This window comes from Apis florea, unplaced genomic scaffold, assembly GCF_048593485.1.
Source record: "Apis florea isolate Af1SG1 unplaced genomic scaffold, ASM4859348v1 contig_3203_pilon, whole genome shotgun sequence".
In the NCBI taxonomy this organism is placed as follows: domain Eukaryota; kingdom Metazoa; phylum Arthropoda; class Insecta; order Hymenoptera; family Apidae; genus Apis; species Apis florea.
The window spans coordinates 3,370,471-3,385,524 of record NW_028256723.1 but is presented as its reverse complement, the minus strand read 5'-3'; the positions used below and the strand labels follow the sequence as shown (position 1 = coordinate 3,385,524).

The window sequence follows — 15,054 nt, the reverse complement described above, 5'->3', positions numbered from 1 at the left end:
GGATTGCTTCGATTCGTGAAATTTCATCGATGAGTAACAAGAGCAGAGAGTGTTCGTAGTAAAATCCATTCAACCCGATCCTCGACTCAGCGAGTGTAAAAGCGGACACGTAGAAGAGGGTTGGCGACGAATGCAAAACTGCCGCTTAACCGGTCGTTGAGCGGACGTCGGCGAAGCAACAAGGTGTGACAAGGCGATCGGTGGATTTGTGGCGCGACTACCCACCTCATCCGTATCACCGCTCGTGTGTATACAGTTATAATTGCCGCGATTCCAAGACACGGTTGCGAGTGCGTCTACGATTACCCGGATGAATATCTCGGATTACGGCACGGCGGCTAAATAAATTACCAAACCGTCTCTCTTTCTCCCTTTCTTCCTGCTCCTTCTCTCCTCTCCTCGATTCGCCGGCTTGCATATTAACAACGCCGTAATAAGTGTGTACCGGTATAAATCTCGCGCCGGCCGCTCGTGATCCTCCATCTCTGATCTTTCTTCCTTTCCTTTGCGAATTTTCCACGTTTAATCGGTTATTTATTTAACGCTTCAAGAACGTTGGTGGCTCGTTATTATTATTTTCGATCTAGAACGACACAGTCGCTCTAGAAGGAGGATTATTGGGTAGAATTTTCGATAGCATGGCCCAGCTTCGAGGTGTAAGTTTCGAAAAATTCAAAATTTCTTCTCGTACATTCATTCTCGACACGCTTGGCGAGAAAGAGACCGAGAAAAAGCAACGATTCTCGATCCCTGTGCGCATCCTTCTAACCCAGAATGGGGAGAGGAAGGCACGCGGCCAATTTATGCGGCACAGGGAGCGTAAATTTTGCGCGCGGCTGTACTTTTGCGATCCGTGTACGCGAGGCTAGTTATACGGTAACGTTCGCCTCGTTATGAAAGGTTTATTAATCCGAGCTCCCATCGTCTCGTCGAGAGACGGTGGTGGCGAGAGGCGGCCACCGTTGGGAACGCGAAATTTGCCGCGTTCTGCGCACGAAGAAGCGAGTGATGGACGATTCGATCGGAAATCACCGGCCCATTGTCCACCGATTCACTTTTCTTCGAGTTTGCATATCGTGGGCTAATTGCAAAGGAACGTTTTAAAAATTATTTACATCACGGACGATTAAAATTATCGCGATATTCGATATTATATGGTAATTCTTATAATTGTATAATTCCATATTTTGACCTTTCGCACTCGCATATCCTACATCTTATTATTATACATGTATTTATATTTTAGGGACTCTTGTTACTTGATTGGTAATCCTCTTAAATATAAATGCGAAGGGTTAAAAATAAGGAATGATCGTTTCACTAGAATTCGTTTCAGAAATTATTAACACTGATTAATTTAACTACTCCCAACTTATTTCCTCCACCGTATTTATTCACGTAAACGCGACCAAGCAAGCTCATTTACGCCTGTTTATCGGCTGTTTAAATTACTAATCGAATATCCTTACGCGTCCTCCGCTCCGCTAATCGAAGCAAATTAACCCTGCGCGAGCAAGTTAACGGATAATTAACGGATATTTCAAGTCATCAAGTCAAACATTATTAACGAAAATCAAATCGGTACGTGCATACGATATGGCCATAACCACCTCCCCAAATTACCCTGGGATCGTGCACTCTCCTCTCCAAACTCGGACAAGATGCAATGACTTTTTATCGAGCGGCCGTAATCTTTGGGAGGAAACAAAACCTTTCCTCGGCCGGAGATTTATCGGCCGCTGTCCGCCCGGCGCGCTAACCAGCGCGCCGCGTAGATAACTTTCTCCTTCGTGATAAGCCGTAAGGTATAAATCTGAATTGTTTTTATAATTCCCGTGGAAGAGATGAGGTATCGAGATAACGGTGGATTCTAACGAAGTCTGTAATTTGCAGGCCGCCAGCGAAGCGCGATCCACCACGTTAGCGGCCCATCCACCGCGAGATGGATCCAACGATTTAAACCAATCGACGACGCTCGACAAACGTCGAGAAAGAAACGCCATCCGTAGCCTATCGATCGCCTATTAAGCGACTTAAGGATCGAGTGCCTCTCGATGGATTATCCATCGCTCTGTAATTGGCGCATGTTTCACCAAATTTCTCAAAACAAAAAGAAGAGATTAAGATTTCAGAATCCTCGGTTGTATTACGAATTGAAATAATTCCAGCGAAAGATTGGTGAAATATATAAATATATCGGAGAACCAAGGATTTTTCTTTCGTTGAATTTATATTCCATGGAATATTCCATTTATCACGTGTGATTACATCACGCGAAATCGTATTCGATGGAAGAAAGATATTTGTCATTAGAATGGAGAGAAAGGATATTCCGGATATCGCGCAACAATACATTCCGTATTACGAGTTGACATTTTAAAGTAGAGCGTGTTTTTAAGAATGCGCAGCTATTTTCTCGCAATGGTAACAATGTATCAATGGACAGGTTGCGTCAGTGGCCCTCATATTTCCGATGATTTATATCCGGAGACGCGTAATTGGACGCCGCTGTTGAACTTCCTACATGCTGCGCAACGCTCGCATTCAATATAGATCATCCGCAATTGCAGCTAGTAACATTTCCGCATTTTCTCGCTCGCGATGCTTCGATGAACACGGATCAAAAAGTGAAACTTGGGATTAAATATCGAATCCAAATCTTTTTCGCGTTTAACAATAGATAAATAGTTCGAGAATGCTTTATGGAGAATAGATAAAATGACACGTAAAAATGGGTCTATAAATATATAAATATACGGACGATATTCTTCGAACGGATTATAATAATATATTGTTCGATACATTAAGCAACAGGAAAGATAGTATATAAGTATATTTAAAATGCATATAAAATAAATAAACGTAAATATAATATGATAAAGTAAGATATGAAAGTAATAATAAAAAAAAAAAAAAAGAAATACCCAAATTAATAATACCCATACTTGTTACATTATTGTTATCATTTATACAATTCTAACAATCGTTAATGTGAGTACATATCGTCGATACTATAAAGGTAAATAGTCAATACTGACGCATCAATATTTGCAAATGATCCCGTAAATTATTCGTCTTCATCTCGAATAGCCTTAATTAGTGTTTCTTTCTATACGCGTTTACACTTGGCGCATACGCTTCGAGATTCTTCGCGATCATTCGACACCAATGCAATCGCTTACTCATCAATTCTGGTCAATGTACAAGAAATCTTGATATCTCTTCTCTCTTCTTTGCGACGAGTATCAATTGATACTTTAAAATTATTTTCGAAGCATTACGTTTTTGCACGATTTAGTTCGTGCACTCGAAGAGATATTTCGATGATCGTTTTCTTTTTTTTCTTTTTTCTTCCAGGATTTCGCTTAGAAATTCCAGTTATTGATTTAAAATTGTGCACGTAATCATCTTTTTTCTCGTCGGATGCTGCGTCATCAATCTCCTTGAATTGTATTCCGTCGTGATTGTCATCTTTCTCGTTTTGTTTATTCATAATATTCTCAAGAATAGATCGATCGTTGCGTGACAACGGATGATTTTTTATCAATTTCGATGAAAGATCCTCATCCTTCTATCGTAACGTCTTCTTTTATGCTCGACCGTTCTATTCCCGATCATTTTCTTTTTCTTAGTCAGTTTCATCAACGTTGTCTTTGTGTCAGCGTTTTACACGCTTCCTTTTTTTTAGCTATTTTTCCGGATAATGTCATCTTTTCACAACGTCTGATATATTCTTTTTTTATTTATCTTTTCTCTTTATGATTTTTCTTTCGTAAATTATTTTTCCTTTTTTTTTTCTTTTTTTTTCAAATTTCAAATTATCCCTTTACACACATTATTGTTACCAATTTATTATTCGATCTTTCTCAGCTTCTTCGACCCCCCAAACTAATCCTTCTTCTTTTTCTTTTCCTTTTTCTCCTTCTCCTCCTCCTCTTTAACTTCTTCCTTCTTTTCCTCGACTTTATCTTTCCCTCCCTCGACTTTCTCCTTCGCCTCTCCCTCCTGTTTAACCTCGATCGATTCACGAGCAACCTTATCTCTCACCTCCTCGGTTCCACCCCCTCCCTTTTTCTCCCCCCTCCTCTCGCCAACATTTGTCGATCCCCGAGAACTCTCCTCTTTCGCGCTGGTTAACGAGTTTTTCTCAATTCCCCGCGAGGAATGGATCCAGCTTTTTGCCTCGGCCGATCTCCCCCCGAGTCCCGTCGATACCTCGGACGAGTGTTTTCTCTCGCCGCCGCCACCTGTTTTTGCATCATCCCCCTCCAAAGACAGGCGAGGAACGGCCGAGTGAATAGCGCGTTTTTCGCCATCAACTTCTTTCTCTTCCCCTTCTGTTGATCCCGACCGATAACCGACCACCCTCCGTTCTTCTTCCTTCGCCCTCGTCTCCCTTGATTCGTATCGTTTCGAGTGACCGGAATCACTTTTGTCCACGTTGTCTACTTTGGAAAACGGTGTAATAGTTTTCTTCTTCTTTCGTTTCGCCCGCGACAAACGAAAATATTAGGTTGTCCCGAAACTTGTTCTTCCATCAACATTAATCATCATATCATTTTTCTAGAATGATAGATCGAATCTATTGCTTATTTTCCTCAATTTTCGAAAATATGGAAAATCGAATCGTCTTGCAGCACGATGATGAAAAAGTAATCACGTATCTTTTTAAATTAGCATAGAATAGAGAACTTTTTTTGGGAAAATCTAATATTTCGAACACGTTTTAATTTTCTAACACGTTTCTATATTTTACCTGTTGGTTTCCCTCTGTTTGGGAAAAACGGTAATCCTATCCCTGGAAAATATAAAATACTATGAAAAATTGATTTTATCTTTGGCAACCCTATCGGTTTCATCGATTGCGCTTTTATTGTATTTTGTATTGTATTATAAAACCCTTTTTTTTTTTGTTGTTTTACTCTACAGAAAATTAATAATTTGCTCGTGTCACCGATGCGTTTTTTTTTTATCGGTTTTTCAAATATTCAGGTTCACCTACAGTTCGTAAAATATTTGCCAAATATTTTATTAAAAAAAATATATATATATATTTACCAATTATATACGAATTACCTTTTTGAACGTTGCTCGCGATACCTTCTATCGCTTTTCCAACCGTGCCGATAACGTTCGAGATCATCGAGACGAATACATTATCCTTGAAAATTTTCTCTAACGGAGACGTCGCAACACGCTCGCCTTTTTTTTTTATATACAAAATTAAACAAACGTTATCAATCAATTATATTTATCCGACAAACAACGTGGCAAACAAATCAAATCGATCGATTCTAATTTTAATAATTTGAACGTTTAAAAGTTAAATCAAATTCAATCTTCATCCATTACCGTCATCTTCCTTCTGTGCTGTGTTAAACTTCCTCCAATCTTCCACCTTTTCGTCCCCATTCGAGAATTGAAATGGAAGAATTTTATTGCTCCACGCTGTTATGCTTTCGAATAATCCTAAAGGTTCCACCAAGGTCTTTGCTTCTTCCTAATCAATCGTTAAATATGTGTGAATGGAATTATAAATTGTATCGATCGTCGAATCAAATTCTCATCGTTTATTAAATTGTGGTGTCTGAGAGAAAGCAGATAAATTCAGATATCGATACCGATTTGTCATCGATTGATCCTGGCCCGGGATACGCGATCACCCACGGCACCGATGTCACCAGAAGTATCGCGGCTACGTTCATCTTCCTCGAGTTGTCTCGACTACTGCGATGGCCACCGAGTATCGATACACCGATTATATATATATATACTCGGTTTGACAATTGCAAAAACATCTCGTTAGATGGAAGCGTAGCAGGAGTATAAATTATGGCTTCCTGAAACCTGGTTTGCCGGCTTTTACGATAACAGTGTTTAACATGCTTATCGTGTTGCTCATTGGCGCAAATCAATTTTCAAGACTTGACATTCGAGGGCATGCTCGTTTTGAGCAATCGTGCGTTACAGATGCTATATACCTTCGTTTCCTCCTATTTGTATTGTTAATTAAGTGGAAATGGTTCGATAAAACGTATTTAATCGTTCTGTTTCGTGTTAACGATATGATAAACATATGATAACGTACTCGATAACTAATAATTGCAAAATTTTATATCGGACGGAATATCCAGAGGTAAACGTACTGCGAAGAATAATTTTAATAAAGCCAAATGTCGGTGGGAAATTCATTTGACGATACGCTGTTCAAAAATGTTTCTTCTTTCCTCTTCTTTTTTTTCCCATCAGAAAATTCCGACTTCTTGAGCAATAAACGGTAAAGAACGATAATCGTTCTCCAAAATAAAACGCAAACTGGCAGGCGAGGCTCATCTCCAGCACGATGTCGCACCGACGGTCTTAGAATATTACCTATTTTCCGCTTGGCCGCGCTGGATGAACCAACACGCTCTTCCTTTTTTTTTCACTCTTCCTTCCTTCCGTGTCCCCCTTCTCGTACTGTCCTCATCATTGAATAAGAAAGCAAGGCAAGAGGGAAATTTGTTTCGTTGCTGCGAACAACCCGATGTTGTCCCATCCATCGAGGGGAAAGATTTGAAAATTTTTCGACGATGTTCGAGCCCCGATATTCGACTCACGTTTCAGTTTCGTTCCCATCGATTCATCGTTCCCCCCCGCAATTTCTCCACGTCGAGAGTGTAACGTTTCTCCATAAAACCGCCATCTTCCTTGGCGTTCCTCTCGGAGGGCGCCACCGTAGCGGAGGGAGCATTTTTCGCCGAGATAGCCGGTTAAATCAGATCTAATGCGTTTAGGACCAACGATACCGATCGAAATGAAATTTCAGCAAAAGCTCGAGCAGAAAAGCTCGAGGTAATCGCGTTAAGCCGAAAGTGGCGGTTCCTCCTTCTCCGCTATGGCTCGTTCCTCGTCCTCGTTGCGAGGGAAGAATCGATCGGTAATTTAATAGGCGACCACCAGCCAGGTACGAGGTAAAAAAAAAAAAAAGAAAAATTAGTTTTCGAAGCTGGGTGTTTTACTTCGCCAAGAAGGATGAGGGGGAGGGGATAAAAAGCTCACGATGAAAGCTGCTGCGGCCAAGATAATAAGGTAGCGATCGGTTACGACGAAGCGAAATTGCGAGCGATGCCGTAGATGCGATCGGTCGACGATAATAAAGCAACTACTCCCCTAACGAGTAAATAATCTTTTCGATGAAAGTCGATTGAGTTGTTTCCACGTATTAAATCCTCGAGAGGGGGTTCGATCCACTCGATACACCCTTTTTTTTGCCCTTTCTTCGAACGAACCGCCGACTATCCTCACCTAATCGACGAAACATAAACAAGTTTCGGATCGTTGGAAGGTTTAGAACGATCGAACGTTAAATCGTGGCAACGATCGTTGAAATATTAATTCGATTTCGAGGAGGAGCTAACCTCGAGCCATTCGTAGGTTCGAACCATCGATCGAACTTCTCATCACGTCGATATATGTAGTTATTGAACGCGATTAGAGCAGCGATGAATCGTCTTAATCTTCGGGAACCGAGTCAATGCGTCATTAACAGAATCGTAATGGCGAAATCTCGATCGACAATGGGGAATTTATCGTGGGCGGGAATTTCGCAGGAAATTCGTTTGATTACGTCTTTCATGTGTTGCATGCGCTTCGTGGCCAATTATTATATTTCAAGCTGCGTTCGAAGATCTAAATTATTATAAATATTGGGATATTGACGAATATATTTATGAATTTTTCGTTGGAATCTTTCGTTTCGTTTATTTTATTATAATGAGGTGAAAGGCAGTGTATTAAACTCATTTTCTCTAATTATTTAACAATAAGAGAATTATAATACAAATTTTGACACGTTTCTTTCTCCCAATGGATTTTTTATCGTCATATCGAAAAAGCAATTTTTTTTTTTTTTAAAATTGATACCAATCAATGGAATCTGTAATTGATTCGTGTGATCACTGCGAAATGTCCCTATATAGGGAAAAATAAACGTTATTTATTTTTGCCGTTCCCCGATTTTATATCGTCGATGAGATAATATTATGAAATATCGTTTTACGATTTGTTTGAGCTTTCGAGAGGGAAGTTTTTGTTTCACATTTTGTGCTAGATTTTTATTATGTTAACGTTTCTTTCTTTCTTTCTTTCTTTTTTTTTTTCTAAAGAAACTTTGTAAAGGAAAATTTAATTAAAAGCGAGATTGAATTCTTGCGTGTGTGTGTAATAGATAAAAAAAAATAGTATTTGCATATTATATTCAGTTATGCTGTAATGATAATGATTAAGTAAAATTATCAAGTAAATTGAATTTACATTCATTTACAAATTTCGCTCGTAATTTGCATCGTTCACTTGTTTAACAATGTCTATTATAATTATTCGTGTATTGGCTGTTCATTGTAACACGGTTAAAAATACAACTTGACGACACATGACACGTCTCTCGCGATTTTATATTAGCAAGAAACGTGTTAAAAGATATAGATTCTTATGGATGTCACGTATCACTCTCGCTTCTTCTTCTCACCCCTTTTTTTCTATTATCCATGATACGTACGTAATAAATACAAACTGAAAAAGCTTTCTTAAGGAAAAAATTCATTTCTTTTTTTTTTCTGTAGATCAAATAAACGAATAAATTATCATGCGATTAATCACATCGAACAATCTTGAAACAACTTTTCGATCATCATCCAACACGTTGTAGACATTCGAGCAATTATTGCATTCTATTGGAGTAAAAAGAAATTACGGGCAACTTTGACAAATTAATCGACCGCACAAAATCGACGATTTTTTTCTTTCAACGACGCTGGATGGAATTTATCTAAGATCTTGGAATTTTGTAAGCTTTTGCAGAGTTTCATGCAAAATAGGCATCGTTGGAGTAACGACGTAAAAGTAATTAGAACGTCATCGTGTTTGAGCGTGAAAGAAAGGTAGCTCCCTGCGCGTTGAAGAAATTCCTTTCGATGATTCGTATGCAAAGTGACGCGTTTCAGTCTTCCGGGCGGAACGAGATCTTTTCTGGAAATTAATATAGGGAGCGATAAGCCGTGAAGAAAGAAGGAGAAAAAAATTCTCCCTCTCGTCGATTTGCATATACTTTCATCGCAAATTAACCCTTCAATTTCGAATAATTTCAATATTCGAAACTGTTCGAATTAAATTGTCCGTGCAATAGATAAATATACAAAAAAAAAAAAAAAAAAGAAGAAGAAGAAGTAAAGAAGATAGATCGAAAAATGGATTACGAAGAATTGAGAAAAAATCTTTTAAATAAATAATATTTGTTGAGATATATAAATCGTGTCCACGTCGAACAATCATCGTAGAACTTAGAACAGAATTGTTAAAATATTTGCATCCCTTCTCAGAAGATATTTCGTTATCTTCTTCTTGTTCCTTCGAATTGCAAAAATTGAATTGAAAAAAAAATACGTAACGAGAAGAATTTCAAGCGTATCGAACAATGAGACGTATCGTCTGCGTATTCGAGAAACGAGAAAGCAAAAGTCCCGTGCAATTTCTTCCCGTGACGCGAAGAAAATTAATTTCGCGCGAAAACGCCCGTTTTGACGCAAATGAATTTTTCGTATGATGAATTACTGGTTTACGATCGATGGAATGTGGATAGGAGACGCGTACCGTCTGGAAAGGTGTTGCAAAATCGTCTCGTCACCGAACACCTGGGATAACATTATGCGAGTCGAGCAATTAAAGACTGACAAACAGACGTCGTTTACAGCATTAGCATAAAATGTTAATTCAAACGTTATAATTGAGGGATCCGGCGGGGAAAGCTGTGTTACATACGTGCAAGTTGTATAATCTTTCGTTCGAGAAATTTGTTTTAATTGAAATTAAAATTAAAATTAAATAATTCATTAATCTAACTCATGCGTGTTCTCAAGCGTTAACACGTTTCTTTTCTTCTTCTAATTTTTATTTTATCGCAAAAGCTTCGTTTATCCATCCATCTATTTATCTGTGTAAATAAATCTACGTTCGATACATCGAATTTCTCGATCGATTTCTGTTCAACGAAAAAGAATTGAAATTTTCCCGACCGGATAATTCACGGTAAAAAAATTCCCTGAATCGAAAACAAAGAATAAAGATAAAGAAGATATATTGGCAATAAATTTTTAAATAGATTCAACAGATGGGGCCCACTTTTTCCTCCTCTTGCTTTCTTTCTTTTCCATTCCTGACACGCTCGCGCAGAAGATGTCTCCGCGTATCGGGCAAAAGGATCTCGCGATAAAATGTTCTTTTTGTCGTATAAAACAAGCAATATGGCGCGTTTTTAGGGCGCGACATAAAGATTCTATCGCGGCTCCTTACTTCCACGCTATCAAGATCCAAAAATTTTCTCTCTGGCGGCATCGCCAAGTCGTGCCGGCAATTATGGCGAACTTCGCTGGGAACTGTCTCGAAAAAATTATTGAAACAACGTTATTAATTCGATCTTTTAAACGTTTCCTTCTTTCCCTTCACATTTCATTCTCTTGCACATCGCAATTCTCTTCTACACGCTTTCTATCGCGATTAATCGCCATAATTGCAACGTCGTTATCCATCGCCATCGACAAAAAAAAAATAAAATAAATAAAAAAAGAAATTTCCCCGACGATTAACGTCGTTTCATTAACGCGAATTCGCGTCGAAATCCACGACTCCATTGTTCCAAGAAATTAGGAAATCGTGGTGGTGTACCTCGAGTGGAGTCGAGAGAAGTTACATGGAATTTCTGGAAATTTATTAATCCGTTTCAACGAACGGCTCGCCGAGGGCGATCCAAATTCGACGAGTGATTCTCGAGTTGTTGTCGAAGAGAGGGAGCGATCGATATTTATGAAAGTTCGGATAATTCGCGGTTTTCTGTTGCCAATGTGTCGCGCAAATGAAATATTCATGCTGTAGGTGTAGGCAGGATAGACTAATGTATGCGAGGCTATTACATCCACGAGACAACGTGTAATCGCCACGAGCATCTGTAATTAGTCTAAGGATAATTTTTTTCCTCGACGAGAGAACGCGAGGGAAAATGCTTCCTCTATGCGTGGCCACGGATGCCATTCGGTTTATTGCACAACGTATATATTATCAACGATCGTGACGTGGTCCAGAAGGAGGAGGGGGAGGAGATTGCAAAGACGCGTCGCGTTGTTTCTCGCCGTCCAGCCATCGATCATCGCTCCTGTTCGACGTAGTGATTTCAGGAAACCCGGTGTTCCTCGAAGTCCAAGAGGATAATGTATGGCTTTGCCTGTTATAGAGGGGTTAATTATAGCGTCGAACGAGTTTGGAAGCGTTCATATTGAACAGAATGATTAGACCAGTAAGTAAATGCAGCATTAGCATTAAGTACGCAACGCCAGTCGGGCGGTTAAGTCGTGTTTAATATAGTTCGCGAGTTGGCCGCTAGGGGCGCGCGTGAGTAATGCAAGCAAACACGATGGCGAATATTAAAATACGTACAGCTGTGTGTTTTATTTGAAATAATGTATTGCTGTTTCGATATAGAAGATATTTGGGGATCGTTGGCGCAGATTAACCGATCGACGTATATATTTGACTGGGATGATAAATATTCTATGGAATTTAAATGCAACAGATTGATATTTAAGCGTGGCTTGGAATTTATGAAGGTTTCGTTTCTTGGAAACCAAAGTCATTGGAATACGAATGAGAGGGAATAAATGAAAAGAACATCTGTATCTAATTTTAGAAGATAAAGTATTAGTTTATCTTGTTTCTTTCTTTTTTTTTTTTTTATTTAAAATTGCTTTAAATATCATTTTATAAAAATATTAAATTAAAAGTGAAATTTATGATTGTAGAATATTAAATTATTCTGTTATGAATTCGATATATCGCGTATTTTTATTAAAAAGAACTGTATTTTCCCTGCATAAATCTGATTTATTTTAAAGTGCTCTCCACGAGAGAGGTCGATCCCACCGTCCTGACGAGCCATTAAAAGCCTTGCCACGGTAAATTTATAATTTGAGTCAAACAAAATAGACATAATATCGTATTTTAAAATGATACATCAACAATATAAAATTTGATATAATGTCGGAATTATCCACTGTGTAGCAAGTTAATTTAGATTCATTGCCATGAAATGAAAGTACTCTTGACAAACGAGGATGAAGCGTTGATATTGCTCTTTCCTTACTTCAAACGAAAATAAAATAAATCTTTAATCTTGAGACGAGATAAGTTTTATTCCGAAAACCATGATAAAATAAGAAATAAGAAAATGTACACGATATTCATCGTAATAGAACGATCGAAACGATGAGAATCTGTTCTCGTAGAATCGACAACAGTTTCGAAATCTTGTCTAAATTTTTGTTTCCAAAATGACTTATGATTTTCGTCAACAAACAACACAACGAAGAAAATTTGAATGCCTTTTAAGAAAAAAATACTAAATGTTTTGATGTTTTATCATGTGCATAACTTTTTTATTTTTTTTAACGTGCAAAAGAAATATTACTCGTAATTACTGAAAAATAAATAATTAACGGGAAGCAAGCTCTCAAACGATGCATTAATGTTATATTTCATTTTAATACCCAGTTTAAAAATGAATTTTACTTTTTAAATTTCCTTAATTAATTTGTTCAAGCAAATTATGTGTGTATACCGGTTGAAAAATAAACTGAAAATAAAACTGATCAAAAAAACTGCGAGATACAGGATGCCTTATTAATTAACCCACGTTATCGTTCCCATTTTCTTGCCATCCCACCGGCAAATTTATGTAAAATATTCAACGAGCGAGCTTCACAAAAGGGATTCCATCCAATCGCACGAGTAAGAATTTAATTCCTCCCATTTTCTATTAATTTCCCTTTAGCGTTATTTGCCCGTGCACAGCCGCCGCGAATATATGCGTTAAACGCACGCGATTAGCTCGCGGCCTTTCGCGTTGAATCGAGGCGAGGATAAAGAGAAAAACGAGAGAGAGAGGGAGAGAGAAAAAAATACCACGTTGAGAAGAATAATTGATGGCGACGACAGTATCGAAATGCGAAATTTAGTGTCCCCGCGTATTTAATTTATTTTAAACGCACGGCCCTATCGTTGTTCAGAATTCAACGATTAAATCAACGTTAAATTTGCACCGCGCACGGTTCGCATACCGGTTTCAAAATATGTATATATATATATATTTATATATATATATATGGTGGAGTGTGGTACGCGCACCATGAATTATGATATCGCGACGCATTAGTTTTAAATGATGCTTTTCAACGTCACACGCGGATTTATGAATAAGGATAACCGGGGCCGCGGGTAAATTACTAGATCGCTGTTTCCGTATCAATCATGCATGTAAGCCAGAACGACCAAGTTAGTCAGCGTGCACGTTCCACATATTTTGACATACGACATGTTTTTAATCGTGGATGTGGAGTTATTGTGGCGTGCAAAATAATTCAACGCGCGTTACAGATTTTCATTTAACATTGTACACTCCCTTCTACGATAATTTTAAGAAACTTAATCTGACTTGGCTTCGAGTTGAAAAAAAGAATTAATTTCGTTAATTTAAAATTACGAGAACGATTAAGATATTAAGATTTTTGATTTCTTTTCTTGAAAATACGTGGATACAAATTCAGAGACGCAATCATTAATCGAAATACCGAGTAATCTCCTCCGAGGTTGAAATTACGCAAAAAGATATTTCAACCTGCCTAAATTTGATATCGGTTAATTCGAGGTTAAGCTCACCGCGCCATTCAATCCATTTAAACTTTGAACGCGTGTACAGTTACCTGCATCGTTTCTCAATTACCGAACCATCGGTTCCCTTCTATTCGATTCCCGTGTCTGAAAATATGCGCGCGAATGCACCACGGCCTATATCGCAACAGCATGACTAATTGATCGCAATAACGGCGGCCATCTATCGCGTAGGCCTAACACCACGCGGCTGTCCCAAGATTTACACCGATGATTCGATTTCGCCTGCGTATCAATTGCACTCCGTCCGCCATCGAGGCTCGAGAGATTTACGCGGAGACGTATGGGTGTCCGTCGGATGAGGTTAATAAAAGTCGCGTAGCATTTTTCTTGCTGCGTTATCCCAAGATAACGTCCTTCCAGCGTGTAACCTTTTAACCGTGTTAAAACGTGTGGATCGACGCTGTAAAGGTTGACGCAATTGAATATATTTTTAACATAATTTTACAGGTGGTGACAAATATTGATCCTTAAAAGAATTTGTCTTATTTTGAAAAAGTATCTACAAACATCAACATGTTGTATTCCACGTATTTTGTTACAGAGGAAAAAAGAAAGAAAGTTTGAATTTATAAGGATTAAACAATAAGGAGGAATCTGAACACAAGAAATATAACGTTTTTAAATATAATATAATATTATTTCGCATTATATTCCAAGTAAAAACATCCAGAATTGAGGAAAAAATTCGGTCCGTGCAAACGAATCGATCCACCGGCCTGTATATTTCGGTCCAAGGTAACTCATAAACCACCTTCATCCCCCTTAAATCTTCAAGGTGAACACACGGATTGGCGGAGGAATAAGAATAAAGTCGAATCCGTGATATTAAATTATCCGGGGGAACACGTGGCTACATCTGTTTCCGTCACTGAGCAACGTGTTACAACCTTTTGCCTGACTCAACGACCAAGGGGACGGATTACCGAGGCGCATCATCATCCCGCGATATGAAATACAACGCGTTGTCTATTTCCAGCCCTTGCTAATCCAGGATAGGTAAGAGAGCTTAATAACCGAGCTTCACACATCTCTCTCTCTCTCTCTCTCTTCGTTCCAATGATGCGTGTATGGATTTCCGTGGAAAGATGTTTCGTAAGTAACAGAAGAGAGGGGGAGGAGAGGAGGCGAAAGGCTATTGCTCGTCCGGCAGATTGCCAAGAGGACGGTTTCGACCCTTGGAGGAGGCCATCGCGCCAACTGCAGCCTCGTGGGCGGAATTTAAAGAAGGCCGTTACGAGTTTCCTTGCTTGCTCGCCGGCAACAACACACCCTGCCTCCTCCATTAATCGCGAAGATAAT

General features: G+C 38.7%; 1 protein-coding gene and 1 long non-coding RNA gene across 2 annotated transcripts in view; one reads left to right on the top strand and one right to left on the bottom strand.

The window, feature by feature from the left end:
* LOC147657146 (uncharacterized) overlaps positions 1-15,054 on the top strand; it is an 82,770-nt gene that overhangs the window by 19,600 nt on the left and 48,116 nt on the right. The window lies entirely within an intron of this gene.
* LOC105735491 (uncharacterized) lies at positions 3,889-5,705 on the bottom strand. Its single transcript, XM_012486716.3, has 5 exons — positions 5,622-5,705; positions 5,353-5,500; positions 5,077-5,202; positions 4,757-4,798; positions 3,889-4,448 (listed from the first exon to the last, which is right to left on the bottom strand). The coding sequence occupies exons 1-5, from the start codon at positions 5,703-5,705 to the stop codon at positions 3,889-3,891; spliced, it is 960 nt and encodes a 319-aa protein (XP_012342170.2).

Bases quoted from the DNA above. Each gene is read 5' to 3' on its own strand.
- LOC105735491 (XM_012486716.3), bottom strand. From the start codon at position 5,705: ATGAACGTAGCCGCGATACTTCTGGTGACATCGGTGCCGTGGGTGATC. The intron at 5,501-5,621 runs GTATCGATATCT...ACGATTGATTAG, and splicing joins GATCAATCGATGACAAATCG to GAAGAAGCAAAGACCTTGGT. The intron at 4,449-4,756 runs GTAAAATATAGA...CGTTTTCCAAAG, and splicing joins AAACAGAGGGAAACCAACAG to TAGACAACGTGGACAAAAGT.